Below are 15101 nucleotides of genomic sequence, written 5' to 3'. Positions count from 1 at the left end.
CGGGACACAGTGAGAGTGTTTGAGTTGACGGGACACAGTGAGAGTGTTTGAGTTGACGGGACACAGTGAGAGTGTTTGAGTTGACGGGACACAGTGTGAGTGTTTGAGTTGACGGGACACAGTGTGAGTGTTTGAGTTGACGGGACATAGTGAGAGTGTTTGACGGGACACAGTGAGAGTGTTTGAGTTGATGGGACACAGTGAGAGTGTTTGAGTTGACGGGATGCAGTGAGTGTGTTTGAGTTGATGGGACGCAGTGAGTGTGTTTGAGTTGATGGGACACAGTGAGAGTGTTTGACGGGACACAGTGAGAGTGTTTGAGTTGACGGGACGCAGTGAGAGTCTTTGAGTTGACGGGACACAGTGAGTGTGTTTGAGTTGATGGGACGCAGTGAGTGTGTTTGGTTGACGGGACACGGTGAGAGTGTTTGAGTTGATGGGACACAGTGAGAGTGTTTGACGGGACACAGTGAGAGTGTTTGAGTTGACGGGATGCAGTGAGTGTGTTTGAGTTGATGGGACACAGTGAGAGTGTTTGAGTTGATGGGACACAGTGAGAGTGTTTGACGGGACACAGTGAGAGTGTTTGAGTTGACGGGACGCAGTGAGAGTGTTTGAGTTGACGGGACACAGTGAGTGTGTTTGAGTTGATGGGACGCAGTGAGTGTGTTTGAGTTGATGGGACACAGTGAGAGTGTTTGAGTTGATGGGACACAGTGAGAGTGTTTGACGGGACACAGTGAGAGTGTTTGAGTTGACGGGACGCAGTGAGAGTGTTTGAGTTGACGGGACACAGTGAGTGTGTTTGAGTTGATGGGACGCAGTGAGTGTGTTTGAGTTGATGGGACACAGTGAGAGTGTTTGAGTTGAGTATTCTGTCTCCATATCGGATTAGCTGTCAGCATTTCTGCAAGTTCTGCTTACACTGAATCGCCCTGAGCCGTGGGACGAATGATGAGATGTTGGGTGAACTGGAGCCGACTTCAAACAAGCCTTTCTTCTTGTTGAGCACTGGAGAGGCTTGGACAGTGAGCTTGTGCTGGAAATCTGTCTCGGATAGATCACCAGAAGGTGGGTGAGAATCTATAAACACCACTTAAAAGGGAGAGTCAACATTAAACAGTCTTTTAAAAGGAACAAGGACCAGCGCAGGGACTGATGATGTTTGAGGGCAATTACCAATTGCAGCCATACCAGAATGAAATGGTAACACGGTCAGTCCACTGAACCACACTTGGCATACCCAGGAGACTGTGGTTTGGCACTGACGGATTGGATGCTGCCCAGGTTTGGCACTGACCAATTGGAAGTGACCTGTGGTTTGGCACTGACTAATGGGAAGGTGTCCGTGGTTTAGTACTGACCAATGGGAAGGTGTCTGGTGTTTAGTCCTGACCAATGGGAAGCTGCCTGCAGTTTGGTACTGAGCAATGGGAAGCTGCTTGCAGTTTGGTACAAACCAATGGAAAGGTATCTGCGGGTTTGGTACTGACCAATGGGAAGGTGTCTGCGGGTTTGGTACTGACCAATGGGAAGGTGTCTGCAGTTTGGTACTGACCAATGGGAAGGTATCTGCAGTTTGGTACTGACCAATGGGAAGGTGTCTGCAGTTTGGTACTGACCAATGGGAAGGTGTCTGCAGTTTGGTACTGACCAATGGGAAGGTGTCTGCAGTTTGGTACTGACCAATGGGAAGGTGTCTGCAGTTTGGCACTGACCAATGGGAAGGTGTCTGCAGTTTGGCACTGACCAATGGGAAGGTGTCTGCAGTTTGGCACTGACCAATGGGAAGGTGCCCATGGTTTGGCACTGATCAATGGGAAGGTGTCTACGACAAAAACAGAAATACCTGGGAAAACTCAGCAGGTCTGGCAGCATCGGTGGAGAAGAACACAGTTGACGTTTTGAGTCCTCATGACCCTTCAGCAGAACTAAGTAAAAAACTTTTTTTCCAGATATTTCTGTTTTTGTTTTGGATTTCCAGCATCCGCAGTTTTTTGCTTTTATCAGGAAGGTGTCTGCGGTTTGGCACTGACCAATGGGAAGATGTCTTACAGTTTGGCACTGACCGATGGGAAGGTGTCTACGGTTTGGCACTGACCGATGGGAAGGTGTCTACGGTTTGGCACTGACCGATGGGAAGGTGTCTACGGTTTGGCACTGACCAATGAGAAGCTGTCTGCGGTTTGGCACTGACCAATGGGAAGGTGTCTGCGGTTTGGCACTGACCAATGAGAAGCTGTCTGCGGTTTGGCACTGACCAATGGGAAGCTGTCTGCGGTTTGGTACTTACCGATTGGCCGGCTGATGCGATGACCGTCTTTCACCTTCAGTTTGTTCTTCTTGAACGTGCCCTTCCTTTTCTTCACGTTGGGCTTCTCCGCGTTCATCTGGTAGATGAGGAGACTGAGCTCGCGCTCGAAGACGTCGCGCTCCCACTGCAGCAGGGCGTGCTCCCGTTGTCGCAGAGACTCCTCGTGTGACTTCTGCTGCAGGGCCGCCCTCTTCAACTCCTCCTCCCGACACAGCAGCTCCTGGAACACAGAACGGAGTCGGGGGGGGAGGGGTCAGCGCAGCGTACTCACCCGCACGCAAACTCTGCCGTCGACCCGCAACCCCTCCCTCCACCCACTTCATCGTCGCGCGCCAGCGGGATATTCAGCCGCGGAGTGCAGCGCGGCCTGAGGCTGCCACGGCGACCAAGTGCATCCACGCAACGCCTTTAACAGCAGACGCATCCCTATCCGACGTCAGCACCGGACGGGTTCCACTGGTGCACCGTGCGCTCTCTTGTCTCCCCTCCCTCTTAGGGTCGCCAACCCTCTCCAGGACTGGCCTGGAGCCTCCGGGAATTGAAGATCAGTCTCCAGGACACTACTGGGTGCAAACCCTGGAGCAAAATCATCGGGGGGTGAGGGAGGGGCATTAAAAAAGATTGGGGATTTTTTTGCCCCTTTAAAATGTCTTTGAACATTCCTCTTTACCAGATATAAAAATATCGAAAATGGGCGAGGGGGTGTAGGGGGGCGCGGAAAGTTTCTAGGCCGACAGTCGAGCGTCGTCCAATTAGGGTGATGAGTCTTTTTGCTTTCCAATTGGTGGAGGGGATGGCAGGGACATCACGAGGAAGGCCGACTAATGGCTGGAGCATGGGAGGCAAGTCATGTGACAACGCCTCCAGAAACGGGTCTGATCACAGTTGGCATCCCTGAGTGCTATGGGCCGTGAATGGTCCGCTGCGCAGTACGCACCCCCTCCCCTCCCCTCCCCCCCCATCCCAAAGCCCCCAGTACCTTCTCCTTGGCCCGCAGCTCGTTGAACATTTCTTGGATCTCCAGCTTCCAGTCTTCCTGCATGGAGTGAAAGGATTCCTGGGGTACCTCCAGCAGCACCTGCTCCTCGATGGCCGTCAGCTGCTCCAGGATGGAGGCAAACTGCGGCCGCCGGTGAGGGTCCTCATCCCAGCATTCTGCAGTCGGGGGAGGAGGGGGAGGGGGTGGGGGGCAGGAATGAGAATTTTAGTTTGTTTTCTCTCCGGCTCCCTATTCCTGTCAGAGTACAGCAACAACTTACCTTTAAACGGCACCTCCAGTGGAGTGAAAGGGCTCCCAAGCAAAGATTTTTTAAAATATATATATATATATATAGATATTACTCGTTCATGGGATGTGGGCGTTGCCGGCCAAGCCAGCATTTATTGCCCATCCCTAATTGCCCTTGTTCAGAGGGCATTACTAAGAGTCGACCACATTGCTGTGGGTCTGGAGTCACATGTAGGCCAGACCGGGTAAGGACGGCAGATTTCCTTCCCTAAAGGGGGCATTAGTGAACCAGATGGGGGTTTTTTACGACAATCGGCCATGGTTTCGTGGTCGTCATCAGACTTTTAATTCCAGATGTTTACTGAATTTCCAATTTCACCAGCTGCCGTGGTGGGAGACCCTGGGTCTCTGGGATACGAGTCCAGTGACAATACCACTACTGCCAAAGGTGGAGAAAGCTAAAAGGACTTGCACTGATATGGCGCCTTTCCCAGCCGCCGGGCATCTCAAAGCTCTTTACAGACCAAGTCAGGACTTTGTTTTTCGTCCCAGGGTTGTAGTCGATGTCGCAATGTAGGATCCTGCTGTAAAGTGCACAGCAGGATCCCACAAACTGCAATGCGATAATCGCCAGATGACCGGGGTTTTTTTTTCCCTCTCGCCACGTTGACTGAGGGGCAAATATCGGCCCCAGAATAGTGGGGGGAACTCCCAATCCCACCCCCCCTCACCCCCAACCACCGCCCCACACCCTACTTTTCTTTGAAATAGTGCCGTGGGAGCTTTTACATCCACCCGACCATACTGTGGAGGGCCTCAGCTTAGCATTTCATCCGAGAGACAGCTCTTACTGAGGACGGAGTGCACTCCCCTCAGTACTGCTCCGAAGTGTCAGCCTCGATCTTTAGGCTCAAGCCCCTGGTGTGGGACTTGAACCCCGACCCTTGTGATTCAGAGGTGAGAGTGCAACCCACTGAGTCATGGCTGACGCTCCATCGAACCAAATTTCGTACCCAGTCATGGAAGGAAATCTTAGGGACCGCTGGCCAAAGGTTTGGTGGAAGAGCTAAAATTTTAAGGTGTGTCTGAAAGGAGAGAGAGGTGGAGGGGTTTAGGGAGGGAATTCCAGAGCTTAGGGCCCCCGGGCAGCTGAAGGCACGGCCGCCAATGGAGGAGCGATGGGAATCGGGGGTGGGGAGGGGCAAGCGGCCAGATTTGGAGGTACGCAGAGATCTTTTTCTATATTCTTTCATGGGATGTGGGCGTCGCTGGCGAGGCCAGCATTTGCTGCCCATCCCTAAATACCCCTTGAACTGACAGGAAACCCGCTTCCCCTAGCAGAGAGGTTGGGGGGTGGAGGGGGGCACAGATTTAAGGTGATTGGTCGAAGGATTAGAGGGGACATGAGGAAAAACTTCATCACCCAGAGGGTGGTGGGTGTCTGGAATTCGCTGCCAGGTTTGGCGGTGGAGGCAGAAACCCTCACCTCATTTAAAAAGTACCTGGACCTGCAGCTGAAATGCTGTAAGCTGCAGGGTTATGGACTGGGTGCTGGAAGGTCGGATTCGAATGGGCGGCTAGTTTTTTTTCTTTTTTGGGCTGGCGCGGGCACGATGGTCTGAGTGGCCTCTTTCTGTGCTGTAAACTTTTCTGTGGTTCTCGCTCGGCCATTTCAGGGGGGGAGTTAAGAGTCAACCACATTTGATGTGGGGTCTGGAGACACATGTAGGCCCAGACCGGGTAAGGACGGCAGATTTCCTTCCCCTAAAGGGACATTAGGGAACCAGATGGGTTTTTACAACAATCGATGATGGTTGTCATGGTCACCATCACTGAGACTGGCTTTCAAACCCAGATTTATTAATTGAATTTAAATTCCACCAGCTGCCGTGGTGGGATTTGAACCCATGTCCCCAGAGCATTAGTCTGGGCCCCTGGATTACTGGTCTGGTGACATTACAACGACGCCACCATCTCACACGAGAGGATTTCAGGGAGTTGTAGAGCTGGAGGGGGTCACAGAGATGGGGGAAGTGGGGTGGTGAGGGGGCCATAGGGAGGATTTGAAGTTCGAGGACGAGGATTTTAAATCAGGGTGTTGCTGGATTGGGAGCCAGTGGAGGTCAGCGAGCACGGTGGGGGGGTGGGGGCGATAGGGGAACTGGACTTGGTGCGAGTTAGGACACGGGGCAGCAGAAAAGATAACAGGTCAAAAATTCTGGGACAAAATCCTGGAACTCCCTCCCTAACAGCGCTGTGGGTGTACCTACACCACAGGGACTGCAGCGGCTCAAGAAGGCGGCTCACCCCCACCTTCTCAAGGGGCAATGAGGGATGGGCAATAAAGGCTGGCCTAAGCCAGCGATGTCCACGTCCCCGTGAATGAATGAATTAATGTAAAAAAAAACAAATGGGCTGTCACACTCCCGGCCGGCCCTGTGGTCCTCACATGTACACGCCTCCCGCTTGTAAACCTTTCACGGCGGCTAAAAGGTTGCAACTGACTCCCACGGAGTTGGGAACAGAGAATTGGGGTAATTCCCCCCGCAAGCGATGCAAGAACCAGGGGCCCTGCCTCCCGATTTGAAAACGGGACAGCTTTTGCTGCTCGTGCACTCACCTGCCATTAGCTGAGCAAACGGTTCCGGGCAGGTCGAGGGTATGGGCAGGGTCAGCTTGTTGACAGCCACTCCGTAGGCGACTGCTAGTCCATCGATCCCCCTGTAGGGGACCTCTCCAGTTAGCAGCTCCCACAGCAGCACCCCGTAGCTGCAGAGAGGGAACAAGAGGCAAGCCATCAACGAGGCGCACTTTACAAGAACTGGCATTCACCCACAGCCCTTCAACCACAAGTTAAAAAGTCCCCAAGGTGCTTCGCAGGAGCGTAAATCGGACAGATTTTGACCCCGAGCCGCTTAAGGAGGGACAGGCGATCAAAAGCTTGGTCAAAGAGGTCGGTTTTTAAGGAGCGTCCTCAAGGAGAGAGGTGGAGAGGGTTTAGGGAGGGAGTTCCAGAGCTTTGGGCCCCCCCAGGCCGCTGAAGGCACGGCCGCCAACAGTGGAGCGATGGGAAATCAGGGGATGCCCAAGAGGCTGGAATTGGATTGAACGCCCCTCTGCAAGACCCTGCAAAGAACAAAGTGCCCCAGAAAACCACATAATACCCCAGCTGGAATCAGCTACCAGTTCAACATGGCTGCCCAGCTTTTCCCGACAATGTCCTCCTCCGCCCCTCCCCATACAACTCATTCTCACCCTATCCCCAAGTGCGTGAACTTCCTTCACGTTCTCTCGCTCTGCCCTCGACATAGGTTCAAACCCCCGTGCCAGAGATTTGACAGTCCCTTTATCCAGGGCCAATACCCTCCTCTGCCCCGGTACAGTACTGAGGGAGCACTGAGGTGGTGCCTAAACTCCTTTACAGACTCATAGACATCAACAGCACAGGAGGCGGCCATTCAGCCCATCGTGTCCTCGCTGGTCAACAAAGATCCGACTACACTAATCCCATTTTCCAGCGCTTGGCCCACAGCCCTGGAGGCTATGGCAACGCGAGTGAATATCTAAATACTTCTTAAATGTTACGAGAGTTTCTGAATCAACCACCCTTTCAGGCAGTGAGTTCCAGACTCCCACCACCCTCTGGGTGAAAATATTTCTCCTCAACTCCCCTCTTAGCCTTCTGCCTCTTATCTTAAATCTATGCCCCCTAGTTATTGACCCCTCTGCTAACGGAAAAAGTGCCTTCCTATCCACCCTATCTCTGCCCCTCATAATCTTATACTCCTCTATCAGGTCCCCTCTTGCTGCTCCAAAGAAAACAGCCCCAGCCTATCCAATCTTTCCTCAGACCTCAGACCCTCCAGCCCAGGCAGCACCTTGGTAAATACCCTCTGCACCCTCTCCAATACAATCACATCCTTCCTATAATGTGGTGACCAGAACTGCAGTACTCCAGTTGTGGCCTAACCAGCGTTTTATACAGTTACAGCATAGCCTCCCTGATCTTGTATTCAATGCCTCACCTAATAAAGGCAAGTATCCTATATGCCTTCTTAACCACCTTATCTATCTGACCTGCTACCTTCAGGGATCTGTGGATATGCACACCTCTGATCTTCAGTACTTTCCAGGGTCCTACCATTCATAGTGTAATCCCTTGCCTTGTTAGCCCTCCCCAAGTGCATTACCTCACACTTTTCCGGGTTGAATTCCATTTGCCACTGCTCTGCCCACCTGACCAGTCCATTGATACCCTCCTGCAGTTTATGGCTATCCTCCTCACTATTTACCACCCTACCAATTTTCATGTCATCCACGGACTTCTTGATCATACCCCCTACATTTAAGTCCAGGTCATTTATGTACACCACAAACAGCAAGGGCTCCAGCACCGAGCCCTGTGGAACCCCACTGGAAACAGGCTTCCAGTCACAGAAACATCTCTCTACCATCACCCTCTGCTTCCTGCCTCTCAGACAATCTTGGACCCAACATGTCACTTTGCCTTGGATCCCTTGGGCTCTTACTTTCTTGACCGGTCTGCCATGAGGGACTTTATCAAAAGCCTTGCTAAAGTCCACGTAGACCACATCAAATGCATTACCTTCATCAACACTCCCGGTTACCCCCCCAAAAAATTCAAATTTGTCAAACACGACCTTCCCTTAACAAATCCATACAGACTATCCCTGATTAATCTGCGTCTCTCCAAGTGCAGATATATTCTGTCCCTCAGAATTCTTTCTAGTAACTTCCCCACCACCAAAGTTGGCCGGTAATTTCCTGGTCTATCCCTTCCTCCCTTTTTTAATAATGGGACAACGTTAGCAGTCCTCCACTTCTCTGGCACCTCACTTGTGGCCAGAGAGGGTTTGAAAATTACTGCCAGGGCCCCAGATATCTCTTCCCTTGCCTCCCTCAACAGCCTAGGATGCATCTCATCCGGGCCTGTGGATTTATCCACTTTTAATTCTGCTAAACCCGCTAGTACCTCGTCTCTCTCTATGTTAATTTCCTGTAATATCTCTCAGTCCTCCACCCTGATGTCTATACCTGTGTCGTCCTTTTCCATTGCGAAGACCGACGCAAAGTATTCACTGAGGACTGTACCCACGTCTTCCAGGTCCACACACAGATTACCTCTATGGTACCCAATTGGCCCTACTCTTTCTCTAGTTATTCTCTTGCTCTTTATATATTTAAAAAAAAACCCTATGGGTTTTCCTTTATTCTACCCACAAATGCTTTCTCATGCACTCTCTTAGCTTTCCTAATTTCCTTTTCAAGTTCCCCTCTGCACTTTTTATGCTCCTCTAGGGACTCTGCCATTTTGAGCCCTCAGTATCTGCCATAAGCTTCTCTTTTTCTCTTAATCCTAACCTTTATGTCTCTTGATATCCAGGGTTCTCCAGACTTGGTCCCCCACTTTGTCTTTACGGGAACATATTTGCCCTGTACTCTCGCTATTTCCTCCTTGGATGCCTCCCACTGCTCTGACATAATTTTATCTGCAAGTAGCTGCTCCAAGACAAATTGGGCCAAATCGCATCTCATGTTAGTAAAATTAGCCTTTCCCCAGGTTAGAACTTTTATTCCCAGCCCAACCTTATCCTTTTCCATAATCTAACTGAGTTATGGTCACTATCTCCAGAATGCTCCCCAACTGATACTCCTTCCACCTGCCCAGGCTCATTTCCGATTATTAGGTCCAGAACTACCCCCTCCCTTATTGGGCTTTCTACGCACTGGCTAGAAAAGCTCTCCTGGATGCAACTTTGCTCCCTCCCTACCTTGCCACTAAAACTATCCCAGTTAATATTTGGGTAGTAAAATCCCCTCCTATTACTGCATATTATTCTTACACTTCTCTGAAATTTGATAACATATTTGATCCTCTATCTCTCCCTGACTGTTTGGGGGCTTACAGTACACATCCAACAGCGTGTTTGCCCCTTTTGTGTTTTTTACTTCTACCCATATGGTCTCATTTGATGATCCTTCCAAGATAACATCCCTCCTCACGGCTATAATTAACTCCTTGATCAATATTGCAACCCCCCGCCTTGCTCTTCTATTTCCCTCTCTATCTCATCTGAATACCCTATAACCAGGAATGTTGAGCTGCCAATCCTGCCCTTTTAGCCAAGTCTCGGTCATAGCTATGATATCGTACTCCCACATGCCTATCTGTGCCCTCAACTCGTCTATCTTATTCCTTAGGCTCCTTGCATTAAAATATATTCCATTTAGCCTTACTAAACTCACTTCTTTCTTTTCTAGCCTATGTTTCCTCTGCCTTCCAGACTCACTTACTAGTGTTTTAACTTCTAATTCCATCTCAGCTTCTCACCCCTCTGAACTACTTTTCAGGGGTCCTACCCCCCTGCCAATTTAGTTTAAATCCACCCCAACAGCATTGGCAAACCTCCCCACAAGGATGTTGGTCCCGTTCCTGTTCAGATGTAACCGGTCCCACTTGTACAGGTCTCACCTCCCCCAGAAATGGTCCCAATGCCCCAGGAATCTAAAGCCCTCCCCCTCCTGCACCACCTCTCCAGCCACGCATTCATCTGCTCTGTCCTTCTGTTCCCATACTCACTACTGTGTGGCACCAGGAGTAGGATGAAGATTACTAGCTTTGAAGTCCTGCATTTCAATTTCCTACCTAACTCCCTAAAGGTCTGCTTGCAGGACCTCATTCCTCTTTCTTCCTATGTCATTGGTCCCAACGTGGACCACGACATATGGCTGTTCACCCTCCCCCTTCAGAACGTCCTGCAGCCGCTCTGTAACGTCCCTGACCCTGGTACCCTGGAGGCAACATACCATCCTGGAGTCAAGTCTACGGCCGCAGAAGCACCTGTCTACTCCCCTCGCTAACGAATCCCCTACCACTACTGCCCTTCCACACTTCTTCCTCCCGCCCTGAGCAGCTGGACCACCCACAGTGCCATGGCCTTTGCTCTGGTTGGCCTCCATAGAGGAACCGTCACTCTCACCATTTTCCAAGGCTGAGAAACAGTTTGTGAGCGAGATGCACTTGGGGGGGATTCCCTCACTACCTGCCTGGTCCCCTTCTTCTGTCTGGTGGTCACCCATTCCCCTCTCTGCTTGCACTTCCTTAAGCTGCGGGGTAACCACATCCTGAAACGTGCTGTTCATGAGCCTCTCAGCCTCGTGAATGCACTGTAGTGCCCCCAGCTCCCGCTCAAGCTCCAAAACCCGGAGCTCGAGTTGCTCCAGTCAGAGGCAGCTCCTGCACACATGGTCATCCAGATCGCCAGGAGTGTCTAGGGTTTCCCATGTAGCGCAGGATGTGCAAATCGTGGTACTGAACTCCCCAGACATATCTTAACTAAATAAAACATGGACCCTTGCTTTTATTTTACCCTTACTCCTACTTGAGTATAGACTAGATGCTAGATCTTCTAGATAGACTAGATCCTCTAGGTGCTGCTGACTGCCTGTCCCAGAGTCCTCCTCTCGCACTCTCCTCTAGGTGCTGCTGACTGCCTGTCCCAGAGTCCTCCTCTCGCACTCTCCTCTAGGCGCTGCTGACTGCCTGTCCCAGAGTCCTCCTCTCGCACTCTCCTCTAGGTGCTGCTGACTGCCTGTCCCAGAGTCCTCCTCTCGCACTCTCCTCTAGGTGCTGCTGACTGCCTGTCCCAGAGTCCTCCTCTCGCACTCTCCTCTAGGTGCTGCTGACTGCCTGTCCCAGAGTCCTCCTCTCGCACTCTCCTCTAGGTACTGCTGACTGCCTGTGCCAGGGTCCTCCTCTCGCACTCTTTAGGCTGGACATTAAGGATCACCAAGGCTCCTTAGGCAGCACCTTCCAAACCCACGTCCACGACCACCGAGAAGGATAAGGGCAGCAGAAACATGGGGACGCCATCACCTGGAAGTTCCCCTCCAAGCCACTCAACATCCCGACTTGGAAACATATCGCTGTTCCTTCACTGGCCTCACAACCAACGCCAGTGGTCTTTGAAAAGTCTGAGATAAATATTGACCAGGGACACTGGAGGAGGAATTCACCTGGCTTCTTCCAGAGGGTTACTGGTGGATCTCTGTACACCTGAGAGGGGAGGCAGGGATAGCCACCGGGTGGCAGTTTGCTAATATGCTCGGCCATTTCAGAGGGCAGTTGAGTCAACCACCTTGCTGTGGGTCTGGAGTCACATGTAGGCCAGACCGGGTAAGGATGGCAGATTTCCTTCCCTAAAGTGAACCAAATGAGTTTTTACGACAATCGATGATAGTTTCACGGTCACCATTGCTGAGATTGGCTTTATAATTCCAGATTTATTAACTGAATCTAAGTTCCACCAGCTGCCGTGGTGGGTTTTTAACCCATGTCCACTAGGCCTTAGCCTGGGCCTCTGGGTTACTACACCAGTGAAATTACCACTACACCACCATCTCCCCTAAAAGATACACTGCAGCGACTCACCAAGGCGTATTCGACAGCACCTCCCAAACCCACGACCGCTACCATCTAGAAGGACAAGGGCAGCAGACACATGGGAAACACCATCACCTGCAAGTTCCCCTCCCAGCCACACACCATCCTGACTTGGAAATATATTGGCCGTTCTTTCACTGTCGCTGGGTCAAATCCTGGAACTCCCTCCCCAACAGCACTGTGGGTGTACCTACACCACAGGGACTGCAGCGGTTCAAGAAGGCAGCTCACCCCCCCACCTTCTCAAGGGGCAATCAGGGACGGGCAATAAATGCTGGGCCCAGCCAGCGACGGCCGCATCCCGCAAACGAATAAAGAGAAAGTCCCCTGCCCCCACAGTGCTCTCTCGGTGCTGGCCCTGTGAGCAACGGAAGGGGCTGTGTTTGCGGAGCAGGGCCCGAACCCTCAATGTTTGGGCAAGGAGGTGCTGATAACACGCGCCAATGTCTCACCTCCACACATCGCTTCCTTTCGAAAAGGTAGAAGTCTTGATGACCTCGGGGGCCATCCAGGCATAGGTGCCCGCCGTGCTCATCTTGGTCGTCTTGTGCCACTCACGGGCAAGGCCGAAATCGGTGATCTTCAACGTGTTGCCTTCCATGTTGTCGTCATCGATGGGCTGTGACAATAGGACTGGAGACACAGAGTGCGATTGATTGTGAGCAGTAGCCTCAGCTACTTACACTCTATATTAATGACTTAGACAAAGAGTAATGTAACTAAGTTTGCTGACAACACAAAGCTAGGTGGGATGGTAAGCTGTGGGGAGGACACAGAGAGGCTGCAAAGAGATGTAGACAGGTTAAGGTTTTTTATTATTCATTCATGGGATGTGTGAGTATTACTGGCTAGGCCAACATTTATTGCCCATCCCTAATTGCCCTCATTCAGAGGGCATTTAAGAGTCAACCACATTGCTGTGAGTCTGGAGTCACATGTAAGCCAGGCCAGGTAAGTTTCAATGGTTTCATGGTCATCATTAGACTTTTAACTCCAGATTTTATTTATTTTTTTCATATTGAATTCAAATTCCACCATCTGCCATGGTGGGATTTGAACCCTGGTCCCCAGAGCATTACCCTGTGTCTCTTGAGTACTAGTCCAGCAACAATACCACTACGCCAAGATGGCAGATGGAGCATAACATGGGGAAGTGTGAAGATATCCACTTTGGTCGTAAGAATAGAAAAAGAATATTTTTTAAAAGGCGTGAAACATGTTGGTGTTGATATTCAGAGGGACTTGGGTGTACCTGTACACGGAACCCAAAAAGTTAGCATGCAGGCAGGGCAAGCAATGAGGAAGGTAAATGGCGTGTTGGCCTTTATTGCAAGCGGACTGGATTATAAGAATAAGGAAGTCTTGCTACAATTGTAAAGGACTTTGGCGAGACCACACCTGGAACACTTTGCACACTTGTGGTCTTCCACATTTAAGGAAGGATATACTTACATTGGAGGCGGTACAGCGCAGGTTACACTAGATTAGTCCCTGGGATGAGGGGAGTTGCCCTATGATGAGAGGCTGAGCAAATTGGGTCTATAATCTCTGGAGTTTAGAAGAATGAGAGGGGATCTCACTGAAACCTACAAGATTCTGAGGGGCTTTGACAGGGTGGACGCTGAGAGTGTGTTCCCACTGGCCGGGGGAATCTAAAACACGGGGGCCCAGTCTCAGGATAAGGGGGCTGAGATGAGGAGAAATTAATTCACTCAAAGGGTTGTGGATCTTTGGAATTCTCTACCCCAGAGAGTTGTGGATGCTCCATTGCTGAATACGTTTAAGGCTGTGGGATAGACAGAATTTGGTGTCTCAGGGAATTAGGTGATATGGGGGAGCGGGTGGGAACGTGGAGTTGAGGCAGCAGATCAGCCATGATCGCATTGAATGGTAGAGCAGGCTGCATGGGGTATCCAACTGTGTGGAGCATCACCATCAAACCCAATCCTGTCCTTGCTCTTGCTCAGCTCGTGTAATAGCCCACTCTCTTGGCCTGTCATCGGGAGGGACATGCCCCCGTATTGAGTTTTTAAAAAGAAAAGTTTTATTCCTCTTCCCCCCCCATTTGCCCGGGGTAAACTTCAGTGTCAGGGAGCAGGTATAACAGGGGGCGGGGGGGGGGGGGGGGGCCATGAAAAAAACTTGTCACAGCCCACGCAGTTTGCGGTTCTGCCACCAGGCGTCACTCTCCCACATCCTTGGGCCTCTCCAGCTCCGAGCCTGAACTATCCCGGGAACAGGAGGAGGCCCATTCCGCTGAACAGGCTTTTCTTCCTCTCCCTTTACTCAACCAAATGGGTCAAGCGGCTGCGCTTGAACATCGCAGATGGGAACCCCGCGCAAACTGCACCTTACACACAGAACGCACAGCACAGAAGCAGGCCATTCGGGCCAACTTGTTCGTGCTGGTGTCCCCTCTCCCTTCCAACCTCCTCGTCACCATTTCAGTCAAAGTAAGACCACTCAGCGGGCAAATTCTTCACGCAGAGACCAACCGGGCTCATCGTCAACAGACAACTTGTTTTTAGAACCCACACAAGACGACATCCAAGTAACGCCCATCCATTTGGGAGTGGACATATCTCTCTTCACTCCATATGCTGCAGATTTTTACCCCACCTCAGGTCTAATTCCAGGATAGCAGTCTCGATAGGTTACCCACAGATTGCTTGTTTCACAAAGAACAGGGAGAGTTTTTTTTTAATCAGATTTGTCTCTTTCTCTCTCTCTCTCTGCACCTCACTCTCTGGTCCCTCCCCTTTCTCAAGATGGCTCCCGATTCTCACCCCCATCCCCCACTTTTTCTGTTCCTTCCCCTCTTTTCTCCCGCTCCCCTCTCCCCTTCTTCCACTGGTCTCACGTCCCTCTCCCCCACTCCACCCCCTCTCTCTCTCTTCCCTCTGTTCCCATCTTCTCTCCCCACTCTTTCCCCCATCCCCTGTCTCTCTCTCTCTTTCTTTCTTTCTCTCTCTCTCTTCGCCGCTCCCTGTTGTGGTTCTGACTCAGGGAGGCCAACAGGAAAACAGACACAGGCCCCAAACACTCAGGCATAGCCAAGTGCGAGGCAGGGACATGTGAAAACATGCATCAGTGTG

The 15101-nt window shown here is 51.2% G+C and overlaps 2 protein-coding genes across 2 annotated transcripts in view; both read right to left on the bottom strand.

The window, feature by feature from the left end:
- The window catches only part of LOC144670193 (putative RNA-binding protein EIF1AD), a 333511-nt gene that overhangs the window by 238944 nt on the left and 79466 nt on the right, over positions 1-15101 (bottom strand). The gene's annotated exons all lie outside the window — the stretch shown is intronic.
- Positions 1-15101, bottom strand: part of LOC144670470 (mitogen-activated protein kinase kinase kinase 11-like) — a 45380-nt gene that overhangs the window by 6325 nt on the left and 23954 nt on the right. The window contains exons 2-6 of the mRNA XM_078532966.1: positions 12459-12639; positions 6163-6311; positions 3294-3469; positions 2294-2534; positions 925-1047 (exon numbers count right to left, since the gene is read on the bottom strand). Coding sequence (XP_078389092.1) covers positions 925-1047; positions 2294-2534; positions 3294-3469; positions 6163-6311; positions 12459-12639 — 870 coding nt within the window. The remainder of the gene's footprint in view (positions 1-924; positions 1048-2293; positions 2535-3293; positions 3470-6162; positions 6312-12458; positions 12640-15101) is intronic.

The sequence above is a fragment of the Cetorhinus maximus genome, chromosome 31 (genome assembly GCF_964194155.1).
Source record: "Cetorhinus maximus chromosome 31, sCetMax3.hap1.1, whole genome shotgun sequence".
Classification (NCBI taxonomy): Eukaryota; Metazoa; Chordata; class Chondrichthyes; order Lamniformes; family Cetorhinidae; genus Cetorhinus; species Cetorhinus maximus.
This window is presented reverse-complemented; position numbering and strand designations above follow the sequence as displayed.